The following is a 16,658-nucleotide window of genomic DNA, read 5'->3' as shown; positions in this document are numbered from 1 at the left end:
GAGAATCCCATGGACACAGGAGCCTGGCAGGCTACAGTCCATGGAGTCGCAAAGAGTTGGACATGACTGAAGCGACTGAGCATGCAACAGGCACCTGTACAAGTGAAACTATTTGAAAACATCACTGTTCGACGTGCCCCACTCATCACTCAATGAGGAAATAGGTAACGAGCCCCTTGGAAGGCAGCTCTGCCCTAGAGGTCTCATGGCCACGTGGTTGGGGTGAGTCATCTTAAGGCCCAGGGGAGCTGCAGTTTTTCTACTCCCCTGACCCCCATGGCTCACAGGGTAACCTTAACAGATAACTGACAAGATAACCTTTTCGTGTGTGAAATGGGGATGACCACAGTAATGTCTGCCATTAATGTTCTCTTTTCCTAGTACTCACAACCTGGGAGCACCCAGAATTGCCCTGGGTCCCTGAGGGAATGGCACAAGCAGCTGATGGGTTCTGATGTGTTTCTTTACCGTGTCCACCTTTTCTAGGGTCCTTCTGCGAGTCCGGATGCTCTACTACCTAAAAGCTGAAATACTGGGAGAAGCAGCAGATAAAGCATTTGAAGGAACTCCAGCCAGGTAAAATAGGTCATCCTTAATGCCCAGTGTGAAGGAATTGCTGTAAAGTACCTGTTGATGGAAATGGACAAACCTGCCTGTGTTTCCTGAGGCCTGTGTTCGCTCCTTCCCAGGACCCAGTCCCTGGTAAAGCAGGCTGGTAGAGTGAGGAGGATTCAGCCAGGTCATCTGTGAGTGAAATAAAAGAAAAAATGGTCGTTTAAAACATAGCTCGTGGGCCTCTCTCATCTTCTGAGCTGACCCATGCTCTATCTGTGGAGAGTCTCCCTGAATAAACCTTCTTTCTCTTTAAAAAAGACAAACAAACAAAAACAAAAATAATACGGCTCTTGGTAAGGTTCTTAATCGTTTGCCACCCACGCCACCACCCCCCCACCCCCCTGCGCCACCCCCCTCCAGCTGCCCCAGTAGTGTTGTAAAATTGCTTTTAAAGCAGTCATTTCTCTGCCTTAACTGATCATTGTCAGATGGATATGAGTGACGTTGATGTTTGATGTAGCAGGTGTAGACTGAAAGCTTTACCCACTCTTGGCCTCAGTCCTCTTCCACCTTTGAGTGGTTCTCCTTTATTTGCTCGTTAATAATACTTAGTCGTGTTACTGATGCTTTGTCACCTGTTAGATGTGTCGTGCCTTAGTTTTGTAAGCTAGGGTTTCTGAAGCTGTAGAATGCTGAGGTTTGGGGGAAGAGACTGCTGAGCCCCCGGCTGCCACTTTATCGGGCTAACAGATAGCCACAGTGTGTGTGTGGGATCCCAGACGCCTCCTTCGCCATCCCTTCCCCCAGACCTGCAGTTTCCTCTGGCCCCATACAGGGCTAGTTTTCCCCCAAGACCGCGAGTGTTGGCATTTGAACTTTGTTTGAGATTCCCCAGGGCCGTGGTTCCTTCCCTCTCTTTCTTCCCATTGGGCAGTGCTCATGGCCTTAGTGGTCACAGGAGCATGAAAGGAGGAGAGAGGTGAAGGGCAGTGACAGTCCTACCCTTGAGCGTTCTGTAATCAGGAGCAGTCAGCTTGTTAACTGTTAACATTGGCTACACATTGCATAGTTACCATGGGCATTTCTAGTGAGGATAGGGAGGTTGGGTGTTCCAGTAAAAAGGTCCAACTTGTGAGTCATGTAAAGGCAGCAGAATTCAACCTGATTATTTATCTCCAGTGTTACCTGGCAGAAGTAATCTACCTGAGTTTACTTATTCCCCTGTCGCCTGCTTGCTTAGACCTGCAGATAGAGGGAAGTGAGTAGAACATGAAAAGACTAAGTCCACTGCCCACCTTCTTCCCCCTTTCATTTGCTTTCCACGGTGTTAGCTGTCACTGGTCCTATTCAGGTTAAATACCTTATGGTGGAGAAATTGCCACGAGGAGTGAAACACTGCTCACCCCAAAAGAGTTGTTCAGCGCATGGCACCACACAGGCAGAGCAGTGGGCCAGGTGGAGAGAGGTGGGGTCAGGGAGCCCCACCCCTGCAAGGAGAGCTGGGCCTGTCAAGGGGCAGGCAGCCCTGTGTCCCAAGAAGAACCTGATGGAAGAACCAGCTGGAGATGTTGCAGAGGCGGCATTCCAGGCACCTGGGAGGTGGGAGGGAGGAGCCATCCAGGTGGACGTTCTCCCTCAAACCCCAAAGCCTTCCAAGAGTGAGGACGCTGTTCAGACAAATAAAGCCAGTTAGCCAAGGGTCCGGTGTGAGCTCTCAGAACGTGCACAGAAACTCAGAGATGGACCCATCCCTGCAGGTCTGCTCCCTGGGGTGAGCCACGTTCGTCCCTTGAGCCAGAAGTTTGACCCAGCAGACTGTTGGCAGACCCTGGCCGGGACGTTCCTCCTGTTGTGGCATCTGTCCCCTGAAAGGCTCTCTTCCTACCCTCTGTGCAGCAGTGCAGACTAGCTCATTCTTGAATAGTGCTCACGGACTCTACATGTCAGACTGGGATGCTTGGGCACATTTCAGCCTTTGATCATGTGTGAATTCAAACACTTGTGGGGGTGTTCTGCCTTTACCTAGCGGACATATTGATGGCTTTTGCTGTGGTTGTCAACTGAAAGTGCACATCAGAATCGCCTGATGTGTGTAGAGCCCCTGGCCCCACCCCAGACGGACTGGCAACAGGTTCTCCACAAGATGCTTTCAGATTCTGCATCATTTGGTCTGAGTGGAGCCTGGACATCAAATACACGTGCTGAGTCACTCCCCGTGTTAACTGGATACAGGGCCCTGGTTAGGACACCTGGGCCCCCAGCTGTCTGAATCCTCCCATTTTTGTTCCTTCAGCCTCTAAGCGTGCGTCTAGGGATGTGGCTTAGCCTCGGGGCTCCAGCCAGGAGCTCCTGTGTTGTGTTCTGTCCATGTGGAAGGCACTCTGAGTTCACGCCCTTCCTTCCACAGGGAGCTGGATGTGCCCCTGCCTGACATCGACTATGTGGAGATCCCGGTGGACTGGTGGGACGCCGAGGCCGACAAGTCCCTCCTGATTGGCGTGTTCAAACACGGTGTGTATGTCAGTGCATGTTTTCTCTTTGCTGAGAAATCCCACAGGCCTGTCGTGTGTCTCCCTTAGAAATTAGAGCCTCCCCTCTGTCCTCTGAGGAATTTGCCCAGATGAGTGTGTGAGTCTTGCAAATACAGCGAATGTGACTATCGGTGAGGCCCCTTGAAAGGGTGGCGTGTCTTCCTCACGAGTGTGTCTGCACATCAGGGACTGTCCCTCTCTCGTTCACTCTCACAGACCTAGCATCCAGCCTGGTGTCTGTCACATGGCAAGCCCCAGGATTTCTGGAGTGAAGCAATAAATAAATGCGCGAAATGTTAGGTTTTACCATTTCACATGTATCCAGAATTTCAGCTTACCTACTTAATTCCTAGTACATAGCTTTTGCCCTATTTGGTATAAAAATTTAAGAATAGAAGATAGCATAGATATCTTTTTTTTTTTTTTTTAAATAGTGACCTAGAGACCAAAGGGAACTGAGAGAGGTTTTTTAAAATAGCTTGGTAAAACTGACATAAATGGTGTTTTCTTCATCTCTGACTCTGTTCTAAGTACCTGCCCTTGCTTTCAGCCGACTGTTTAAATGAATAAAGCAGGTCCCAGAAAATATTCACTGTAATGTACCTGATACACACCTTCCCTGCCCGGTGAACTAGCTGGCATTTTGAGCCGGAGAGCAGGGGTTAAAAGTGGGAAGAGGTGGATGTCCCTGGCCTTCACTGCCAGCTCTGTCACTTATAAATGTGTGACCTCAGGCAAGTCAGAAACTTCTCTGACCTGTTTCCTCACCTGGACACCAGAGAGAGGACAAGACAGCCCTCCTGGAGGGTTGTAGGAGGATTAACTGAGACAGGGCATGTGGGCAGCCTGGGCAGCGCTTCGCACGTAACAGGTGCTGGGTGCCGTCCACCGCCACTGACCCCTCTGCCTCTGGAAGGTGCACTTTGTTTCTCACACGCGCCCTATCGGTAGAATTCTTCAACATTTGCAGGCCAACCTGCAATATTTACATAACAACGATGCACATATCTATTTTAATGAGGAATTCCTTCAAAACATAGATTCTGGTGTTTGCAGGGAGGCCTGGTGTTGTTAGTGTCAGGATCATCAGCCATACTTTCCTGGTAAATTAATACCTCCCATCATTGTGTAATGACCCTCTGTATCCTACATTGTGCTTTTGGCTTTAAAGACTTCGTATGTGATGAGCTTAGCAGACACACTGTGAAGATGGGGAAGACCTAGCCTCTGTACCCAGTGCTGGGGGGCTGGTGTTAAGCCACACGTGGTGCTGACCGACTCACTTTTGGATGGGACCAGACCCATGTAGTTGGACAGGGATGTTGGCATCAAACCTAGGCTGGGCTGGACAGAGGCCTGTGGTTGGCTCCATGGACATCCTCTTTGATGTCTTGCGGAGTCCAAATCAGATTCCGCTCCCGGTGAGGTGCCATCCAGCAGACAGTCCATGGGCCTCGGCTTAGACCTGTCCTCACCTGGGTAACACAACTCATCACCCTACGTAACAGCCCTCTCCGCAGAATAATCCAACCCACACAGTGTGTCTTACCAGGTGACAGACTCTCTGAGATACCCAGCAGCTGGTGGACATGTGACATTTTCAGAGAGCCACGCTATCTGGTGTTTTATTTTTCAAGGCTCCATCAGGAGCTCTCTCTGCCTCACCTCCTTGCCCTGGAGATACAAGTATGAGCCGTAAGGCTGCAGCCATTTTCTTTGTTAAGAAACATGCAGCTGTTCATTGTCCAAGGTTTCATGGCTCTTTTAGTCCACCCCAGACATAGTCTGCTATGACCCTGCCTAGATGAGAAGACTAAAGCCCCGGTTCCATCTCTGAGCTGACCACCGTGGAAGAATTGGCTGCATCTTTGTTTGGGCTTCCGCTGACAGCAAGAAGGACTCTGCAGCAAATCTGTTCTGAACGATGCTCTTTACAGCTCTTGATCGCAGGAAGAAATGGCCACCGCCCCTCTAGGGCAGCCTGGACTTACGAAATAGTCATCACGCTGTGGGTTTTAGTATCCCTGTTCACATTCTTACAGAGGAACTTTTAAACTAAGTAGACAGGGGCAGGCAGCCTGTTGCTCGACTGTTTATGTCTTTATGTTGCTATCACACACCTCCTACTACTCTTCAACAGTCAGGGTTTTCTAGGGAACTGAATCAGTCACCCTCGCCCACATCCAGCTCCGAAGCTGATTGAGAAAGAGAAGTGGAGAACCTGTCCAAACTTCATACCTAAGCCCGAGAAGTCTGCAGAGGAGGAACCCACCTGGGTAGTAGGCACCTCTTTTCCTGGGGAGCGGCAGGTGGAGATGGTGGCAGGTGCATCCTCAAAATAGTAGGAAAGTCACGGACATTCCTGTCTTGGCGTGAGCTGAGGCAGAACAGGGGGAGAGGGTGAGAATGGTTCTTCCTACAGTGACTGTTGGAAGAGGATCCAGGCCTAACTGACACATCCAGACAGTTGTTAATATTGAGTTTATACAATGTCAGGCGCTGTGTGAAGAACTGAATATATAATGCCAAAGCAGATACAGATTCTGTCCCTGAGAAGCCCTCAATCTCATGAGAGAGACTTAAAATAATCACACTATTGCCCTGAGGAATGACTGAATAAAGAACATTAGGGACCTATTTCTCCCACCATATGCCTCGGGCAGGCAGCACCTGTCGTGAAGAAGGCAGAAGAGTCGCTTTGGATTAAAAGATGAAGTACCTGAAGCCCCTTAGAGAAAAAGTACCAGGTGCTGCCTGCATGTGAAGGCTAGACCAGCATCAGCAGTGATAGCGGAACAGAAACCAGTCTAGAAGGGAAATACCCAGCAAAGTAAAATCCAGTGTGTTTGATCAAGCCGGTTCTCATTTTCAACACAGCGTCTACCCTCACCTGAGATGGGCTCTCTGTACCTACTACAGAGCTAGAAATGGACTTTGTTAGGAGCAGCAAGAAAAGGATGTTGATGATTGTATAGGAGCTCCCCCCAAATAGTTGATGTGACAACAGCTATGACCAAATATCCGGTCTCATTATAGGATTACATTAGAGTCAGTAAAGTAGCATTCTCAAGCATGGTGTTATCCAGTTAAAAGTGACATTGTTGAATTGTTTTGCCTGCCTTCTGGGGTCTCTCTTTCTGGGTCAAAACTCCTCCATCTGTTTTTTACTCTGGGGATACAGTGAGAAGTTGTTCCAAAGCCCTGGTCAGTGGGTTAGGATTTTATACTGAGTCTATGAACACAGAGGCAACGAGTCCTTTTTAATCCAGTCAACAATCCCAGTGATCCTGTTCATGTTTCATCCTTTGCATCATCACTTTGCTCAGTTTCCTTTTCTAACACATGGGATAAATTTGGACAAAAGAAAATTATAGCCCATTCAGGGCTTCCCAGATGGTGTTAGTGGTAAAGAACCTGCCTGCCAATGCAGGTGAGACATAAGAGGCGCGGGTTTGATCTCTGGGTTGAGAAGATCTCCTGGAGGAGGGCATGGCAACCCATTCCAGTATTCTTCCCAGAATCCTGTGGACAGCAAAGCCTGGCCGACTGCAGTCCACGGGGTTGCACGGTCAGAGATGACTGAAGCGACTTAACAAGCACGCATGCAGGCAGATGACGACAAGATAACAGGGTGTCCAGAGTTGGGGGGGGGGGGGGGGCGGGTGCAGTGAGGGGAAGAAATTGTGAAACCAGCTTGCCTAATCCTCTTGCTGTCCAAAAGAAACAAGGGGGAATGGAATCTGTATTTTATGTGTCTTCAAGGACACACGGTACACCTCGGCTTTCATTCTTTCGGTCAAGCATTACACAAAGGAGTCCATTTAAGCTCAAGGATCTTCCCCCAACAGGGAGTCTTACAGGATCCGGTTATTCTTAAGTAAGTATTTTTGGTTGGCTTGTTTTGCTTTTTTACTTAACAAGGGAAACAAAATGCCTGTCTAGGGTGCAAGGCAGATTTAATGAGTTCTGACATGACCCCCATCATGACCTTGTCGTTTCTCGCCACCCCCAATCAGGTTACGAGAGGTACAACGCCATGCGAGCCGACCCAGCACTTTGCTTCCTGGAGAAGGTGGGCATGCCAGATGAGAAGTCGCTTTCTGCAGAGCAGGGTGTCACGGACGGGGCCTCAGACGTCCCTGAAAGGTGAGAAGCTGCACAGAGCAAGCACACTGACTTGTCGCACCATGAATCTCTGACCAGAGGCGCCCAGCACTCTCCTCGTCTTCCTCACAGCCTGGCGTCTCCCTTTATCCTGAACCGCCTTCCAGAATTGCTTCAGTTACGTGCTACAACACCTCGGGCCTTTCTCGTGAATTCTGAACACTTTGACCCAAATACCCATTTCCAATCTTCCTGGGTTCCCCAAGCTGCCCACCATCCTGCCCTGTTCCCTAACCAGCCTCGTCTGGTCAGAGGATTCTTGGGGAGTTCAGACCTCTCTTAACCTCTCATACTTGGCAGAAAGTTAAGAAGAGGCACAGCAAGTTCAGGCTTCCTGACCTTGAAATGCCTGAGATGAAATACTGGCGTTTTCTAAGGATTGCACGGTCCATGAATAGCCACTGCTTGACGGCCATGGCATTCAGGTCCTGTCCATAGGTTGTGTGTAAAAAAGTATGGAGACGTCCCCTTTGTGTGAGTTTTATTTACTTTCGGCATAAGCCCAAATGTATGAATTCATAGGAGAACTAAATAAACAGCCAAAGCTGTGGTTTTCATATGTGTGTATATGTGTGTGGCTATTTGAAAGACATAGCGTAGAATCTCTTGTTTTGCACGTGGTGAGCTTTTGGCCTGATCTTCTCCCCCAAAGTTGTATTTTCTAGGGTCACGGGCAAGGCTGGACTCAAGGGTACACAATGCCAGCCCCCCTAACTATCTGCTAAGGCTGAGAAGAGGATGAAATGCATTTTTCCATCCACACTTAGCCCCTGACAAACACTCTAGCTAGCTATCATAACATTCTGTGCCCCCAAAGATAATAAGGATACATCCAGAGAAATGTTAACAAATGCCCAGAGGACCAGTGGTATTAATGTTGGGTTCACGGGCTGGGGAGAAACACCACGTGGGGGAGGTGCCTGAATGTGGCTGAAAGCTGGTTTCTCTGTGGGGAAGCTGTTTTTTCCTCTGGTCCAGGCGACGAAGGTAGGAGGCCCCTCCTGCCTCCGGGACCTGAGCGACAAAGAGCAGAATATTTGAGACAGGAATCCTTCAAAGTTGATTTTTCCAGGGATCATGAAAAACAAATAGGCATTAGCAGTTAAGCAGTGGATTTAGAGGTGAGCTGCCAGTGGTCCATCAGGTAGTGTCCTTCCTTGGAAGTGACCGCTGCCAAACATGAGCAATTCTGCACGGAGACTTGCCCTACCATGGGAGCTGGGGTCGGCCCATGAGGACTCTTGGTTTACACAGCTGTCAGTGTCTAGAATCTGTTCTTTTATCAAAGCCACGTATTCAGCTAATTCTTGATAGGCAGTAATTAGCTTTTTAAAGATAACGTCATTGTTGAAGAGCAGGCCTCTGAACTTTCCTGAGTAGATCATGAGGCTCCTGCTCAACTCTCACTTGAGAGGAGGTCATTGCTCGTAGAAGTTGTAACACTGGAGAAATCAAGATTCTGAGGCCTGTGGAGAAAGGAGTCTCTTTGGTCAGTGATTTAAGGGGGTTTTGTGCCAGCTTCCTGGTTGCAGAATAACTCCTAGGTGGTGTGTGATGTTTACTCTTTTTTTTTTTTTGTTTACTCTTTTTATTTAATTTTTTTTTTTTTTTTTTTAGAGGCAACACGGATAAAGAAGACAATACAGAAGACAAAGTAGATGGCCCTCAGAAACAAGTGGTGAGTCAAATGTGAGAAATCCCTATGTATTGGTATTGGTATATTGGTCTTTGATTGCATTGCTGCAGTTGCATGGCATTTTCCCCAACATGTTTTTGTAAAAATTGTCAATTCACAAACTGCTTTGCAGTCTTACTCTAATGAAACTTTTGCTTTTGAGATAACTGTAGATTTTAGATGGAATCAGAAGATGCAATGCAGGGTGATCCCATGTACCTTCTATCCAGTTTCCCACCATGGGGATAATCTTTTCCAGCATCAGGGTCTTTTCCAGTGAGTCAGCTCTTTGCATAAGGTAGCCAAAGTACTAGAGCTTCAGCTTCAATGTCAGTCCTTCCAGTGAATTTCCCTCTCTGCATTACTTTAGCTATGCTCTATTTACTATAAATGGTGAAATTTCTTTCATTTTCATTCAGAACAATGTATTTAAAAAATTCTTCCCCTGAGACTTTTCCTTGGGCCCATAGATGATTGATCAGATGTGTATTATTTAATTTCTAAGCATTTGGAGATTTTCCTAATCTTTCTGTTTATTTCTAGTTTGACTGCAACTGTAATTATGGATTTATGTCTTTCTCCTTTCAGTCTTCTGTCAGTTTTTGTCTCATGTGTTTTGCAGCTCTGTTGTCTGGTGCATGCACATTTAGGATATGTCTTTTTGGTGGGTTGACTCTGCTGTCAATATAGAATGCCCCTCCTTGTCTGATAGTTTTTTTTTTTTTTTGGCTCTGAAGTATACTTTATCTAATATTAAGATAGCTACTGCTGGTTCCCTTTGACTAATGTTTGCACGATTGTCACTTTTTCCATCGTTTAACTTTTAACCTGCCTATTTGAAATGAGTTTCCTGTAGACAGTGTTTAGTCAGGTTATATATTTTAAGGCACCCTGTTTTATAGTTGATATAGTCAGCTATTTACATGCAGTGTTATTATTGATGCATTAAGGCTTAAGTCTGACATTTTATTGTTTTCTCTGTGTTTTGATTCTCTAGTTTCTTTTTCCTTCTTTCCTCTGGTTTACTGGAAATTTTTTTCTGATCCTTTTTTGACTTATCTATTTTTAAGCTTCTTAGTGGTTATTTTAGATATTTTACTACATGTACATAATGTATCACAGTTCACTGGTATCATTTTACCAGTTCAGGTGAAATATAGAATCCTTACTGGAGTTTATCCTTACTTCTAGTTTTTTCCCTTTATAATGGTCTTAAATATTTCTCCTACATACACTGAGAATAATGATAATGTAATTTTTGCTGCAACTATGAAATATAATTGAGAAAATTCAAAAGGATAAGGAACATCTACTGTTTTTACCCATACATTTACTTACTGTGTTCTTTCTTCTTCCTGATGTTCCAAGATTTCTTTTTTCTGTTGGGGGAAATTCCTTGAGCCATTCTTTTAGAATAGATCTCCTGGTGATGATTCTCTTAGTTTTCTTTCATCTGGGGATATCTTGATATCCTCTTCATTCCTGAAGGATATTTTCACTGAATATAGGATTCTGGGTAGACACTTTTCTTTCAGCTCTTGAAAATGTTGTGCCACCTCCTTCTGGCTTCCATGGTTTCTGATGAGAAATCTTCTGTTACTTGAGTTGTTTTTCAATTAGTTAAGGTCTCTTTTCTCTTTTGCTGCTTTCAAGGCTTTTCTCCTTATTTTTAGTTCTCAGAAGTTTAACTCTGAATTTTTTATATGTGGATTCTTTGAGTTTATCCTGTTGGTGTGTTTTCAGCTTCTCAAATCTGTGGATTTGCCAAATCCCTGTCCTTTGCCAAATTTGGGGAGTTTTCGGTCATTATTTCTTGGAACCCTTTCTCCTTCCTTCCGGAACTCTGATGACATGCATGTCAAGTCTTTTGTTACAGTTCCACTGGTCCCGGGGGCCCTGTTTTAATTGTCTTTAATCTGTTCCTCTCTGGTGGTCACACTGGGTACTTTATGTTTTTCCCTCTTTGAGCTTGCTGATTCTTTCCTCTTTCTCCTCCCTTCTGCGGTTGAGCATATCCATTGTGTTTTTGTTCAGTTTGGTTTCATCATTGTATATTTCAAATCTAAAATTTCCCTTTGGTTCTTCTTTGGAGCTTTGTTTCTTTGCTGAGATCTTCTGGAGTGTGTTCAGAATTCCTCATTGATGACTGCTTTAGATTTTTATGTCAGTAATACTTAAGATCTCTGTCATTTCAACATTAGCATCTGTTGGCTGTCTTTCTTCATTCCGTTTGAGATCTTCCTGGTTCTTGGTATAATGATAATGTGATTTTTGACTGAAACCTGGACATTTGGGGTATTATATTATGAGACTTGGGATCTTATTTGAAACTTCTGTCGTGACTGCCTGCCTCTGACACCTCTATCGCAGAGGATGGGGGCGGGGGCTGGGGGAGGTGGGGTAGTGCACAGCGTGTATCACCTTTTGACTGCCTGGCTGTAATAGAGGTTAATGTTCCTAGTCAGCCCCCAAAGATACCTGGGGGCAGAGTGGAAGTTCAGCTCTCCATGTGGTCTTTGCTGATACCATGGGTGGTTGGGGACCTCATTGCCAGCTGTCAGGGATGAAAATCCAAGCTCCCTACTTGACTTTTTGACACCACCCAGCAGGGGAACCGGGTGCCCTAGTGCAGCCTGGCAAAGGCAGAAGTCTAGAGTCCCCACCAGCCTTTGCTGGTGTGAATGTGGTAAGCCACTGTCTGCTCTTGTGTTGTTGGGCTGGAGTGTAGCACGTCGCGTCTTAACATTGTGTCCATTCCTAGCCTGCCTTTTTCCTTGTCCTGGGCTGGAGAAAGCAGGCTTTTTTTGTCTGCACTCTTTTGTCATTTCCAGGTAGCCGCCTTCATTACCTCCAAATCTAAGGCATATAAGGCAAAAAAGAAAACCCAAGGAACTCACCACTGTGTCATTCCACGGGTCCCAGAGTCTCTAATTGGTCTACCTTCTCTTCACCTTTCAGCGTTTTCTTAGGTGTGTTTTATATATAGTGTCTGGCAGCTTTAGTTGTACTTATAGTGAGCAATAGGGAAATAATGCATCTTCCCATAAGTAGAAATCTATATTGCACATTACAAATGAGCTTCTAGGACTTTGCATATGCAGATCGAAACTTTATTAGAGCCCTAGCACTATTCAGCCACATTTTCTCTGGCTTTGAGTGGAGAAAATAAATCTGTTAGGATTTTGTGGATTCTGGATACCAGAAGTTACTATAGCGTTGTCCTTAACTGACTCTTATCCGCATAATCTTTCCTCTTCTCCTGATCAGCAACCAAAAATTGTCGGTTCTCTTCTTTTGGTTCTAGTTGGAAGCATGGTATCTACTTTGGTTTCCATCAGTTCTGATTCCTATAACAGTAAGAGACATCACTTTCCCAAAGTAAAAAAAAAAATTATTTTTTGAAGATATGTTTCCATATCTCCTCAAGATTTAAGAAGCAGTGGATTGAAGCATATCACCCTCAAGCTTCAGACTGTGGACCTGGCAGAAGGAAGCTGGCTTTGATCTTGACTTAAAATCTGAGCTCTGCCATTCAGTTCCCTACCTTATACTGTTATTTCTTTTATCTGGAACGTGGGATGTGTTTTTCCATGGTGGTAATTAGTCACTGCGTCACGTCCTCCTCTTCTGAGACCCCATAGACTGTAGCCCACCAGGCTTCTCTGTCCATGGGATTGTTCAGGCAAGAATAGGGAGTGGGTTGCCATTTCCTCCTCCAGGAGATCTTCTGACCGAGGGATCGAACTCATGTCTCCTGAAAGTCTCCTGCATTTTAGGTGGTAACTCAAGTATCAAAGAGATGGAAATAGTACCTTAAATTTCTCTGAATAGTACTCTCTCCAAAGAACTATTCCCACTTGTATCTGTTGATCTTCACCTCAGCCATGTGAAATAAGAGCTTCAGGTGTTAACTGCCCTCATTTGAAAGTTGAGGAGATTCACCCCCCTGGAACGTAAAGGACTTTACCAGATTCTCACAGATAGAAGAGTTCAGACTAGATACTGCATTAGACAGATTAGACAGTAGAATTCAGACTAGATGTTATGGCTTTTTTTTTTCCTGATTAAGTATTCTCTTCATAGTCAGAAGAGTTGTTGTTGCTCAGTCATGTCCGACTCATTGTGACTCCATGGACTGCAGCACTCCAGGTTTCCCAGTTTTTCAGTCTCCCCGAGCTTGCTCAAACTCATGTCTATTGATTCAGTGATGCCATCCAACCATCTCATTTTCTGTCACCCCCTTCTCCTCCTGCCTTCAGTCTTTCCCGGCATCAGGGTCTTTTCCAGTGAGTCAGCTCTTCGCATCAGGTAGCCAGAGTACCGGAGCATCAGCTTCAGCAACAGTCCTTGCAGTGAATATTCAGGGTGGATTTTTATTCTGGCTGCAGGTATGCACCCCTTCTCCCAGCAACAGCCAGTGTGAAGAGGCAGACCAGCTGCATGCCAGGCCCAGCTCTGAAGGCCGCTCATAGAAAAGTTCATGTGCCTCACTCCTGGGTCTTGTCCTCACTCTGCAGTGCTTCCTACAGCAGGTGCTCTGTAAAGGAGGGTGATGGTATGTGCCAAGTGACCTAGGGAAAAACTTCTGCAGGGAAACTTAATGCCTAACATGGTCAGATCCTACTGGAAGAAAAGTTCAGTGAGGGGCTGAACAATGACTCTATTCTTAGGAGCTGAGAGTTTGAGGGGGTCTCTGAACTCAAATAGTGATGTTTGACTGTAGCTGGAGTACTTCCAGGCTTACCAAGCACGTTTCCCTTTCAGTTGGGTGTTACTCTTATCCCCATTCTAGATGGGGGGAAGATCAAATAGTTTTAATGAGCTGCAAGAAAAGTCATACTAGCCAAGAGCAATGTCTCTCCGCTCACGTCTTTTTCTAAATCCTGCAGTCTTTCCATTGTAAAATCCTCGAATTTTCTGTTAATGACATTTGATGTGTGTCTACTTTCTACATGAAATTTATGAAGGTCGTAGGATGCTTGATTTTTCCACAAATGAAAACTGCTGTGGGATCTTTTTAACTGCCTTTCTGCATCGTGTTACCTCTACACAGAGAGCTCCTATGTTCTCCTCGTAAATTCTTGTGTCTTTCAATCTGAAGCTCAAAAGTTACCTCTCAGATGTCTTCCTCCTGCCTGATTTGGGTCTGGCAGGGTTGGTGACTCTTTCTGATTTTCCCACTGTGTTTAGGAACACTTACCACATTGCATGTTGTTTTTGCTTAGTCGCTAAGTCGTGTCCAACTCTGCGATCCTGTGGACCATAGCCCACCAGGGTCCTCTGTCCATAGGATTTCCCAGGCAAGAATACTAGAGTGGGTTGCCATATGCGTCTCCAGGGGATCTTCCTGACCCAGCGATCGAACTGTGTCTCCTGCATTGACAGGCAGATTCTTTATTGCTGTGCTACCAGGGAAGAAGCCCTGTCACACTGCATGGCTAGTATTTATTAATATCTCTCATAACTGCCAGAACTTGAGCTCTAGAGGGATAAGGACTCTATCTTTTTGCACTGTTGGAATGCCTGAACCGAGCACAGTTCCTGACAAACAAATATGGGAAGGCCACTTGTGGCCTCTGCATTGGCCCTTGGGTTTTGTGAGTGCCTAGAGGAAGTTCCCTGGGCCTGCAGGTCTGGGCTGCCACCACCCCCACCCGCACCCCTACCCTGGCCAAAGTGGGGAGGCAGCGAGGCCTGGAGGAGCAGCCGCAAGCACGGGGATCCACTGTTCTCGAATCTGGAAACAGCCCTGCACCCATGTGGAGCTAAGATACTGGTGGAGAGTGACAGTGCATTTGATTCAGCCAGGTGTGTCTCCACCCACCCGAGGCCATACTTGTCAGTGGTTAGAGCTCCTCATCTCTGTTCAGGCCTTCCAGGTTTGAATTCCATCTTCACTACTTATAATAACTATAGTATTTGATAAGATTATCAACCTCCTATTCTGCAACTTCTCTGTGTCTAAAAAGGGTCATTTAGTCATTTTGAATGAATGAAAAACACATATGAAGTACTCAGTATGATATCTTACCCACTTATTTACCTGGGTCTCCATAGACTTTAGTTATTATTGCTGTTGTTTTCCACTGTGTCACGAAGCTGTCCTTAGAGGACACATTTTAGTTGAACGAAAGACATGCTGGATGGTCCCCCAGCAGTTGGGTCCATGTGTGGGTTGCTCCTCAGTCCCAGCTGCCATGTGTCAGGCATCTGCCTTGTGCCAGCATGTAGTTAAACAGTTCACATCATCAACTTACCTGTGCCCCACAATCACCCTGTAAAGTGCTATCATCTCTGTTTTGCAAATGAAGTGAGCTTGACCACAATCACCCTATAAAGTACTGTCGCCTTCATTTTGCAAACAAAGAAATAAGCTTGAGCGAGCTGGAAACAGCTTGCCCAAGATCAGAGAGCAGTAGGCAGTCAGACTCCAGACACCAGCGGGCTCGGGATGGAGAGCCTGCAGGGTGGAACCAGTCCACTGCCTGCGCATGGACGGTCTTACGGGGACCCTGTACTTTGAGTGATGGATTCACACTTCTTCCGAGATGAGTATTTCTTTCACGTTGATTCACAGAGGCAGAAACCAGGAAATGTTCAGCCACAGACTTCAGAGGCGGACTTCCCGTGTGCTTCCCAGTAATAAAAAAAACTGGTGATGTTGAAGATTATGGCATCTTTTTTACTTTGGCTGCTGCTCATCCAGATCTTCTCCTTTCTGTCATTGCCAGAGAGGGGACCTACCATCAGGAGAGGGCAGGAGACAGAGAGGCACTTACCGATCCCAGAAGCTTTCCTGACTTGAGAGGGTTTGCCTGAGGCCAACAGAAAGCATTAGGGAGACTGGAAAGGAGGCCTGCGTGTCATGTGTGTCTGCCACCTGCCGCGTGGAGCTACCTCTGTGGATTCGGGGTGTGGTGGTGCTCACACCAACCACTTATATGGCATAAGGAACCCCCTACTGGAACCCAGCTAGAACATTTCTCAGTCTAGAAGTGTCTATAATTAATTACAGCTTTCAGCATTCAAAGGGGCTTCACAGATACTGTGAGAATACTCAAAAATGTTCTCAGTGGCAGGAAAGGATGTAAGGCATGGCTGGTTGGGTTTTGCTTATAACTCCCTAAACAGTGGTAAAGGCTGTGGTGGTACATTTAAGTGACACTTCAGAATGGTCCAGTCGATGAGCCTGAGGCTTCCTCCCTTCACTGATGTCGTATGGCCAAAGGAGAGAGATTACACTAATGTTCTCCAGCCCTAAATAGGTTTCACTCTCTGAGTCACATTTTCAGCCGGGACTCTTTTTTTGGGACAGCTCAGTGGTTGTAGTGTAGGCCCTTCGCAGACTCCTGTGCTCAAAATCCAGCTCTGCCCTTTGGTATCCATGTGACCTTGGCAACTTACAGAACTTCCTCGAACTTGTTTTCTGCATCTGTAAAATGAGGATACTAATACTTTCTTTCTACCTGGGGAGGCAGTTCTGATGACTAAAGGAGAGAAGCCATGTAAAGGGTTTTGCACAGTGACACGTAGTTCTCGGTAACGTCAGCAGTTATCACTATGCCAGCAAGAAAATGAACCCCTGCTCCTCTGCCTTCTCAAGGTTTTATCTTTCAGGTCCTTCCACGGTATTAAGGGCCCAGGAGAGAGGTTTGGATTTTAAGTATCGTCAGTCGTCAGTATCTGTCCCTCCCTCCTGACCCGAGGTTACGGCTCTCCGGGGCTATGGGTCC

At 46.2% G+C, this 16,658-nt stretch overlaps 1 protein-coding gene across 4 annotated transcripts in view; it reads left to right on the top strand.

Annotated features, from left to right (window-relative positions):
* The window catches only part of CHD6 (chromodomain helicase DNA binding protein 6), a 194,984-nt gene that overhangs the window by 154,897 nt on the left and 23,429 nt on the right, over positions 1 to 16,658 (top strand). For all 4 annotated transcript variants that reach the window (XM_043480181.1, XM_043480182.1, XM_043480183.1 and 1 more), the window contains 4 exons: positions 487 to 576; positions 2,963 to 3,066; positions 7,103 to 7,232; positions 8,868 to 8,928. In XM_043480181.1, the coding sequence (XP_043336116.1) occupies positions 487 to 576; positions 2,963 to 3,066; positions 7,103 to 7,232; positions 8,868 to 8,928 (385 nt within the window). The remainder of the gene's footprint in view (positions 1 to 486; positions 577 to 2,962; positions 3,067 to 7,102; positions 7,233 to 8,867; positions 8,929 to 16,658) is intronic.

The sequence above is a fragment of the Cervus canadensis genome, chromosome 10 (genome assembly GCF_019320065.1).
Source record: "Cervus canadensis isolate Bull #8, Minnesota chromosome 10, ASM1932006v1, whole genome shotgun sequence".
NCBI classification, from domain to species: Eukaryota; Metazoa; Chordata; class Mammalia; order Artiodactyla; family Cervidae; genus Cervus; species Cervus canadensis.
This window is presented reverse-complemented; position numbering and strand designations above follow the sequence as displayed.